The sequence below is a fragment of the Condylura cristata genome, unplaced genomic scaffold (assembly GCF_000260355.1).
Source record: "Condylura cristata isolate star-nosed mole 26May11 unplaced genomic scaffold, ConCri1.0 scaffold00004, whole genome shotgun sequence".
NCBI lineage: Eukaryota > Metazoa > Chordata > Mammalia > Eulipotyphla > Talpidae > Condylura > Condylura cristata.
Window position 1 is genome coordinate 2,683,008 of NW_004567105.1, and position 10,184 is coordinate 2,693,191.

General features: G+C 40.2%; 1 protein-coding gene across 1 annotated transcript in view; it reads right to left on the reverse strand.

Moving 5' to 3' along the window:
* The window catches only part of EP300 (E1A binding protein p300), a 59,954-nt gene extending 49,872 nt beyond the window's left edge, over positions 1 to 10,082 (reverse strand). Inside the window, exon 1 of the mRNA XM_004675637.2 lies at positions 9,492 to 10,082. Coding sequence (XP_004675694.1) covers positions 9,492 to 9,585 — 94 coding nt within the window. The 5' untranslated portion in view covers positions 9,586 to 10,082. The remainder of the gene's footprint in view (positions 1 to 9,491) is intronic.
* Between the last annotated feature and the right edge of the window lie 102 nt (positions 10,083 to 10,184).

The window sequence follows — 10,184 nt, forward strand, 5'->3', positions numbered from 1 at the left end:
GCTTCCCAGGGGAAAAGAAAAAGCAAAAAGCCTGGTATTAAGTTCGTGAGCAGTATGCTGTAAAATACTTGAGTAAGAGATTATGTTTTTAGCAAGTCTGTTACAAACTACAGATAAATCCAGTGGTCTAAAGCTAAAATCAGTATGCAAAATGAGGCAAAGGAAGTATGAAAGAAAAACACAATTTAAACAATCTGTTTAAAAGTGGATTTTAGTACTGACCAGCCTCAATTTCATGCTTCTTACTAAACTCCTTGGGTTCTTCTTTTTCATTCAAAGAAAGGGCTTTTAAAAGTAAAGGTTCAAGTAAATAATTTTCTCAGCTCCCTTCTCAACCTGCCATTCACAGGGATTACTTTGGATCAGTTGAATGAAACATAGATGTCCAACAAAACAAGAAGCTACCTAGAGGGTCCTGTAACAGTTTTCTTAAGAGAAAACTGATCTACTGAAGAATTTTAAGAAGAAATATGATATGAACAAACTTGCATTCACTAGAGTCCAGGCAGGCAAACAGGATGAAGAGTGAAACCAGACAAGTCTAGAATCAGAGGGACTGGTTAGGAGGCTGATGATATTAAAGCTGGCATTTACACCCGAAGAGGCCAATCAGGCAGGGGGACAAGAGAAGGGCAGAAAAGGACGCAGATGGCACCTCAATTTCCGTCTTGAGCATCCTCAGAGGATACAGTGCCATTACTCAGATGAGCGATCAGAGGACTACACAGCAATGAGAAAGAAATGTGGAACTCAACTCAAACATTAAGGGAAACGTCACAAATGCCAAAAATTAAGGTTCACAAGTCTTAAACTGAAAAGGATGCTAGAACCCCAAACTCCAATCTATTCACCCGGAAACCTGAAACTAGGCTAAAAGAAACCAGGTAACCAGGTAGCAAAAGGGAAACATTAGTGCTGCCCCATGTTGCAGAGAAAATTCACTGAACGTGGCTAACAGGAGGCATTTTGTAATACAGGCAAGAGCATTTTCCGTGGGGTCCACACAGCAGCGGAGTAGAGAAGCAGGAGGTGAGACAATAAAAGATAACAAAAGTTATCTTTTCTCCCCCTGGATTATAAGGTGAGCTCTTTCATACTTAATATGCTTACTTCACCTGCTCTTTCTCTTTGATAAACAATTTATAAAACTAGTCATTTCATTAAACTACCTTATGATAAATGTTACAAAACAGTATCACACCCAACTATGGAAATGTACAACCAACCACACACCCTATCTCCACTAAGACATCTCCTGCTTATTACATTCTAAAGTATCAACCAAGTAACATCACCAGCAGGCTACTTCTAGCAAACAGTTTGTTGACAAGTCCCTATATTCCTTTTGTGATGCCAAATACAAAACAATTCTGAGTAAAACATTTTTTCATCTGAATGTACATTCAGCCCAAACATAGTGAAGCAAAATGTGACTGACAGGACAGATTGAAATTTGATTTGGACAGTTTAGCATAATACGTGAGGTTTATCCAACGAACCATGCTTAAATGTGACAATTTAAACAAAAACAAATTTGGCTTCAACATGTGGGAAAAGAGTGCTGAGTCAAAACATTCTTTCGTTTTTACATACTGACTCTGTAGGTCACCCTAGGGTCTCCTAATTGCTGTGGCTACGTAACCTCCTGTAAAATATACTCAGCTCAAGACTTTGTGAAAATGAAAAGATCATTGTAATTCCATGATACATGAAGAAGACAAATATTACATATCATGAAGAACATAAATGAAACATTATAAAAACTATGGTAATAACTATAATCCCAAACTCTGTATTGTCTGTGAACATAAAAGACAATTTTCCCCTTCACAATTCCTACCTAGGATGTAAAACTTAAAATTTAAGTAATTTTGGTTCAAAAATCTAATTCTACTGTATCAAAGTATCTCTTCCAGTCACACTGTTACCCCCCATCAAGAGGGGGTTTAAACACTATTTACTGAATAAACAGTATTATTTTTGTGCTTCAGGCAAAGTGAAATCAAATAACTCAGTTTTACTTTTAAACTACAGACATTAAGCAAAATACCTATACTAATTATTCTAAAACTAGTCACTGCTTTATTATATTATAGAATATAATAAACTGTTTTATTCTTATAGAATATAATTATTCTAAAAATAGTCACTGTTTTATTCTAAAACAGGAAGGGCCAGCAGTTTATTTAAAAAATAGTATCTTGATAGTAGATGAAGCAGAGTTAATCTAATTATTCTGACAACCCACCATCAAGGAAATAAAGATGTACAAACATTTTTAACTACTTAATTTGAAGGAACACTAAGAAAATTAAATGAATCATTTATGCTAGAAAGACATGATAAACACTAGAAATGGTCTAGCTATATATAAATTTGATAATGTTAAATAATACAGGATTACATAGCTATGCATGTTGGAAGCTGTTGAATTTAGAAATACAATAGTCAAGGGCAGAAGTGCAAGCAAATTTCAGGGTGTGCACTCTTACAGCATTGTCCTGCAACCACATCAAAACTGACTTGAAGCTAAATCCTAACCTGAAAACATTTAAGTGAGGTCTCAAATTTTAAACAGAAATGGGATGTGATGACTGATTTACGAATGTGACCTTGGGGCACTCTTAGATGACTTACATTTGCCTTTCCTCTTATCAATTTATTAATGCAGTGATACTACTTGGTGTGAAATTAACATGGTAAGAATCAATGCAATGACATAACAAACCAAACTTCATGCCTAGACTGAGTAGTGTAACATCTTGTAAGAAGCTCTGAACTGGACAAGATGCTTGCATGACTAGAATTTGCTCCACAGGAATACCTGCAGGATCCTATATTTAAAAGTGATCATAAAAACTACCGTTTCTTTTTTAAAAATTTTTAATCTTTAAAAAAAAAAATCACTCTGACTGCCATTACAATTTACCAAACATCTCCAAGGCAATGTGCTAAGCTCCATCTGAGAGCTCTGCGACATAACTGCCTCCTAGCCCCAGGCTCTCCCGTCACTGGTGTCGCATGGTGCCACCAGACTACGTCTTTCTCTCTACCTTACCATGTCCCTCTCCTGCTCATAAAATTTTCATCCTGACGGAAGTTAAATGTGAAATTCCTTAGCATATTTGTCTTTTAATAACAGAACTCCAACATCCTTTGCCACCTGTCTTCCGTGAAAACACTCCACAGTATAGTGTTCCGGCAACACTATAACCACCTGAATTTGTCCCACCCCAAAGCCGTTTCAACTTTCCCTTTTAATAAAAGGGAGTTTCCTTCAGTTTCCCATCCCTTCAAACACATTTTATGTTAAAATTTTCAACACACCAAATCCACCTGTCAGAAATCACCCCTATGCTCTGCCTTTATCAAGAACATTTTTACAAGCTCATGAGAATATAACTTGTTGGAAATTTGTGTACATGTATAGCAGCCCCACCAGGTTCTAAGGCTTTGGGAGCAGAAACTGCATGATGCTCGATCTTTTATAGCCCAAGGATCTAAATCTTGGAGGATTTTCAACATTTATGGGCTAAAATGAAAACACAATTTCAAGTCAGAGAATCACACTTCAAAATGTCCAAAACTTAATGCATCAACCCCCCCCCATCTGTTCTTAGTTTACTAGCTTAGTAAATGGGCATCCCTGGCTACCAAACTGGGGGACTATTCACTCTCCCCACATCTAGTGGATCACCAAGTTCTGTTGACCACCCACGCTCCCTCAAATCTTTTTCACTTCCATCTACTTAACCCTCTCGTCACAGTGATCTCCCTTCTTTATACTTGTCCTGTTTCTTTCCAAACCATTGTTCATTTTAGTCAATAACCAAGGTACAATTCTGCCCCACCCACTTGAACAAGTTAAAAAGGGAAGTCTAAATCCCAGTTGCATTGGATACCCCGAGTGATGGACCCCTTGCGGCACTCCAGTCACAGTACTTGTTACCCCCACAAGTCAGATCCCGAACAGGCCATACTCTCTTTCCCCTAGCTTGGGCTTGCTCAATCTTACCCTGTACCTATCCTTCAATTTCCCAAATTCATACAGTTCTTCAAAGATAGTCAGCAAAGTAACAGTTACAGCAATGCTGCCATACTCGTCCTATCTAAACTCCAAAAAGGAAGGCTCAATGTCTGGATCACCTAAGCATTCCGTGTTCTGAGGATAAAAAGCAGCACACAGAAAAACGCACAAAATGATGTAAAAATAAAGTATTATATTATTAAAAAAAAAAAGGCAGCATACAGAAAATGTTGTTCCAAGACAAGATAACTGTCAGCTTTTCAACTTCTTCTAAGTCAGTACTTTTCAAATTGTGGGTGACAGGCCAATAGTGAAATCAATACAGCAGGCCAAAACCAGCCATTTAAAAAAATGAGACACAACAGAGAACATCAAAGTACATGCGAGCAGTAAGGTGCAAGTACTGTTTGCTCACTTGTGAGACGGGGTCTCTGGAGCTCCATGTAAGATGCAGCTTCTTGACCTGGTGTGGGCCAAAAAAAAAAAAAGGAAAGCCCTCTACTACTCCTACTCCTTTCTTCCTACTTTACAATAAAGTCTCCCTTTAAGACCCAGACTAGCAAATTCTTTAGCAAAAACTCACTCCTTACAGGAGCAAGTAATAAGCTTCCTGATTTCTCTTTATGCCTTAAATACTTGATTTTCACTTCAAACACTTATATAGCAGGACACCCTGTGTAATGTATATAATAGTATTTTTATTTCTTTGAATCTGTAGCCATTCCTTTCTACTCTCTAAACACAACCATCATCCTACTGTGAGTGAAGACCACAGGCTAACTACGCACATGAGCTTACTCAGAACTAGTTTCTGGACTTCACGTGTCTGGCCTTCTCCTTACCTAGCCCTCTGTACAGACATTAAAAAGGCTACCACTGCTTTTTAAAAATGTATTTAGCAGTAAGATTATAAACAGCTAACACTTAGCAATGAGCACACACTGCTGCTGCACTATCTTCAGCATCTGAATTACCCTTTAACCCTACATGGCAGGCACACAGGTGAGGAAGCTAACTGGTGAAAGGTTCACAGTCAACCACACTCAACAAAATCATTATTCCTCATTGCCTTTTTCAGTATTTCCAAAAAGATCTACATCTAAAGTCAAAGTATACTCCAATTGTCCAGAAAAGACTTTAACTCCTCAATTTATATTGAGAACTGGGCAATAAAATATTTCCCATTATATTTTCAGAACCAAAATACCATCCATCATATGGAGAAAAAATCATCTGCAATAGCCAATGTTTAAAATTTTTTCACACTTGGTATAATTTAAGTTTCAACTTCGCATTAATAGCCCTCATGTTTGTCACACTCAAAAAATTCAAATGAAGAAATTCTTCGATTGGAAACCCTAAACACTCAACAAACACACAAAAGCCTGACTTATTTTTCCACCAAGAGATGGGTGTATGAATTGGCAAAATAATTCCTGAATTGTTTTGGTAAATATACTAATAAGATTTTTACACTCCCACTTGTGTCTGCAACATTCTTCCTACTCTTTTTTCTTTCCTAGTTACCACTCAAAAGTTCCTACCAATAGCACTCTGTGCTAATTTTCAACTTTTAATTTAATTTTCTCACCCTTTATACAGAACAAAGAAAAGGTAGAAATCAGAGAAAAAGAGAAAATAATGCCAAAAGGAAACCAAGACAAAAAAACCCTTTCTTCCCTTCCCAACTAATCAATTCACTGGACAAGCCAATACAGTTCTTGCCTCTGCAACAGATATGAGATTCTGTTGGAAAAGGGCACCCATACTGTAACACTTAGAAGATTTACAACTTAACAAAAGACACTTTAACTCACTAGCAACCACAGAGTGTCTTCTTGAAGCCTAGAAAAGAATTTACAAAGCCTCGAGAAAAAGCAATTGCAAGGAGTTCAAGGCACTTAGTAAAATGTTTTGCAATTTAACACTAAGGTTAGTAATACCTCACTGGACCTGAAAAAAATCCAAAGGCAGAACTCTAATGTAAACACCCATGCCTAAAAAATAAATTTGAGACATAATTATCAGTAGTTTAAGAGTTGAAAAAGTAGTGACTTCCATCAAAATATTCTGTTTAGAATAAACCAAAAACACACTATAGTGTTTTCTTTAGTGTATATTATTAACCTAGTGGTCAAAACATAAGCATATCTTATATACCATCTACATTTGTCTTTGAAAAAATAAAAACAGGTGTAAAATCCAAATTGACTCTGACAGAAGTACACAGCAGGGTCTCAAACTGTACCAGGAGTAGGAAGACCGTTTTCTTAGTATGTTAGTTTCTCCCATCCAAGTACTAACCAGGCCCAACCCTGCTTTGCTTCCGAGATCAGACTACATCAGGCACTTCAGGGTAGTTTGGCCGTAGACTAATATGTTAGTTTCTAACAATGCTTCCATCTTCCCAGAGTTTGCTCTTTCAGTGCATATAGCATTAAACGACTGCAAAGCGGGGACTGCAAAGCTGTGAAAGAATATGTTCACTAAGCAAAGAAAGGCACTGTATCCTCCTCCTCACTCCTTCCACTCAGGTTATTACCAGGAATAGGTGCAGGAAGTATATCCACGTCTTAACCTGTTGACTGTTCTGTTCAATAGTTGTACTCAAAAAATTTTTTTTTGCAAATGTCTTTTTTTGTGAACAAAAATGGGTAGGGTAAAAGTTATTCATCAAACAGTTTCACCTAATCATATTAAGTTTAAAAAAATGTCAATGGATCAAGTATAAATACTGAAAAAGAAACAAAGATACAAAGTTTAAAAATGAGACTCTTTTCCCCTGTCCATAAAACTTAATGCAAGTTTTGAATCAACTTGGAAATTTTCTAAGAAGAATCTCTGAGTATTAAATAAGTAATTTTTATTCTGCATTAGTGTCTAATTATAAACATTTATTACTTGGGATTTAAACACTAATTTGTTTTGCTAATGCTTTGGCATGTCATACCCACTAAGACTGTAGCTCTTTCCTCTCTAACTGGAATGCACACATATGCTTGATTAAGTGCACATACACTACCAAAATCAAATGCCTGAATCATCTGAAAAAAGCTTCTGGGGTCTAGAATATTGGGATCATTTGATAAAAATGAAGACCACGTGCCCATGAACAATTTTCTTTCACATTTATAAAATATACAGCTTATAACTCAGAAGTCAAAAAGGCAAGTTACAAGTTTGAAATTTAAACGTTTAAAAAATCAAAGTGCCTCTATTTAAAAAGCTGTCTGCACAGTCATATTACACACAGCTGGGTGTAAAGTACATAACTTTACATTCACACAGGCAGAGTATTTCCTTAATCTCAACTTCCTCAGCCACCCCCACCCCAACAAAAAAGCCCCAACTAAGAAATTTGGACACCAAAGAACTCGAGTAAAACCACGACTGACTACTGGGAGACAAAGTGAGCACCACTACAAAACTTAAGAGAAAGGTAACTAAATGTTAAGACTGAATAAATCTCAATGTGAGGATCTGTCTTGTTATAGAAACCCAGTTGATACATTTGAGACTCATAATTAGTCGAAGATATTTCAAGTGACAAAGCAGTCTTTGTCAGGTGAGATACTACCAAATCGATTTAGCTAAAGTCATCAAGTCCACAGATCTAATATGGAGAATGTAGCCGTCCGTGCACCTGAACAGTCTTTGAACAGCACACAGCCACCTTCTTGGGCTTTGCACTACTCCAAAACTAAGCTGCTCGAATCAAGAGTCACCAAATAATGCGCAGAAGTTTTTCCTAAAACACTAAGTCATCAACTAATTCAATGGTGAAATCCACTATGCATTACACAAAAATTTAAAAGCCAAAACTATCACATCACACAAAAAACGAAACAAACAAAAAACCAACAGGTGAAAATGTGTCAAAAGATGAGCTAAAAACCTTCAATGGCATTTTAATGAGTGTAAAGGAATATAGTACTCAGAATGTGTATGAATTAAAAAAAAAAAAGCCTGAAACTACCGAAACTTTAAGTACTAAGGACAGACTAAAAGTTCATGCTACAAAAGCTGAAAGAGACACTCAAGCCAAGTCCCTACCTCCCAATCTCTGCAGATTACCTTAAAGGCTTGAAAAGCAATGACTCCAAAGCACTGGCTACATCCTTACATTTTCACCCTTTGAAATGAAGTCCACTTAGAATCATGCTCAAGAAGTTCTCTAAAAACTCAAAGGGTACATTTACCTCCATTATGCACTCTCACTGGCAGATGGAGGGATGACGTTGAGCCTGTTCTGGGAGTTAAAGAGATGCTCTGTAGTAAGGGGGAACATCTTGTGGACTGTCAGATGGCCAGCCATTCTTCCTCTTCACTAGCCTGGCACTTCTAACAACTAGTACTGCAAGAGGTCGGTGCCCACAGGACAGCAACCACTAGATCGCAAGAAGGGGATGATGGAAAGAGTCTCCCTGAATTTCTTTTCACAGAAGAGCTAAGTCACAACTAAGTGAAGTAAAGAACCCGTAGTTTTTGAAAACTAAAATCTCAATTTCTGTTTGAAGAGTAAAAAGACAAAAACACACATAAACACAAAACCTAATACACATTTTAAACTTTTATATAACAGACTCAGGTTTGCAGTTCCTAGCAGGAATTCTCTGAACCTCTAAATCTTGATTTCCAGGTACTTAACTCCACAAAATCATTTATCATTTCTCTCTCCCTGCCCCAAGTAACCACAAACTGCAAAAACAAAACAAAACAAAACAAAACCAGCACACACAAAAAGGACACAAATAAACAAAACCCAAAAACCTCTGCTCTCTCCCAACCTAAAAACCCAGAGTTTCAGACATTTTGGTCTCGCACCAAAGAAACGGGAGATGTGAGATGAACTGCGCTCCATATTGATTCTTAAAGCAAATAAGGAGGTGGGGGGAGAGGGGGCGCCCGGAAGGGGGAACAGTAGGTAAAATATTTCAAATCAAATTTCAGCTTTGACACTGCACGTGAAATCTTGAACAACACACAAATAAAAACCAAAAAAATTTCCCCCGCCCTCATCTTCAATAGAAAAATCTTGCCAAAGGAGAGAAAAATGCTGAAAGGGAAAAGTGGAAAGTAGAGGACACAGAGTAAGAGCCACCGCGGAGAAAGGCCTCGGAATTCCTCATTGATCCACAACAAAAAATCACACGTAAAACTGCACCTAAAGCCCTCCCAACAGCGCGCACGGGCATTTCCCAAACCCAACTGCACGGAGCCACAATAGAGACCCTGCTCCGGCACCACTCGGGAGCTCCCATTCCAGAACACCCATCGGTATGACATAGTGTTGCAACGAATGTAAAAGGTAGCGAAGAAAATGGTTGGGCGGCTGGACGTCTCCGACCAGTCATTCAAACACCTTCGAAATCAACGCAGAGGCAGAGAAGTCGGAAGAAAACATGGAAGAATAGAGGTGCACGAGAGCAGCCAGCGTCTGGCCAGGCCGGGCGCCGGGACTAACCTGTGCCGTCGCTGGCCGACGCCGAGAGGGCCGGAGACGAGAGTTTAGGCCGCTTGGCTGAAGGCGGCCCGGGTTCCACCACATTCTCGGCCATTTTTAATTCTTTCGGAGATACGGGCGAGGAAAACGCGAATCCCCGGGAAATCTCTTCTCCGGCCGGGATCCCCGCCCCGCTCCCCGGAGTGGGCTGGGGGGGCTCCGCCGGCCCCCGAGAGGGGTGGGGGAAGTTCCTTTTTCTCTCCGCCGGGTCGCGGTGGCCGAAGAGGGATGCGGACTCGGTAGGAAAGGTAGGGGCAAGTGGAGGGGCCGGGCCCGCGCCAGGCCCGGAGGAGGCTCAGAAGCACGAATCCGCCGAGCGCGTCCGCTGCGGCGAACCCCGAGATCTCGCGGCTCTAGAGGCGCAGTCCCCGGCCCGCCACGGCCGGCCCCTGCCCAGCCGAGGTCTCTCGGAGCTCCGCCGCCGCCATCAGCCTCTTCCTCCTCGGCGCTGTCCTCCTCCTTCTCATCGCCACCAGGAGGCGGGGGCGAAAAGGGGGGAGAGGAGGAGGCGACGAGAGACACTCACCTCCTCCCGGTGCCCCCTCCCGGACCTGCGCCCCCACCCTGCGCACCCTCCTCCTGCCGCCGCGCTCCGCGCCGCCGCCGCACCGGCCCCTAATGGCCGCAGGGAGCTCGCCCGAGCCGAGAGCCAGG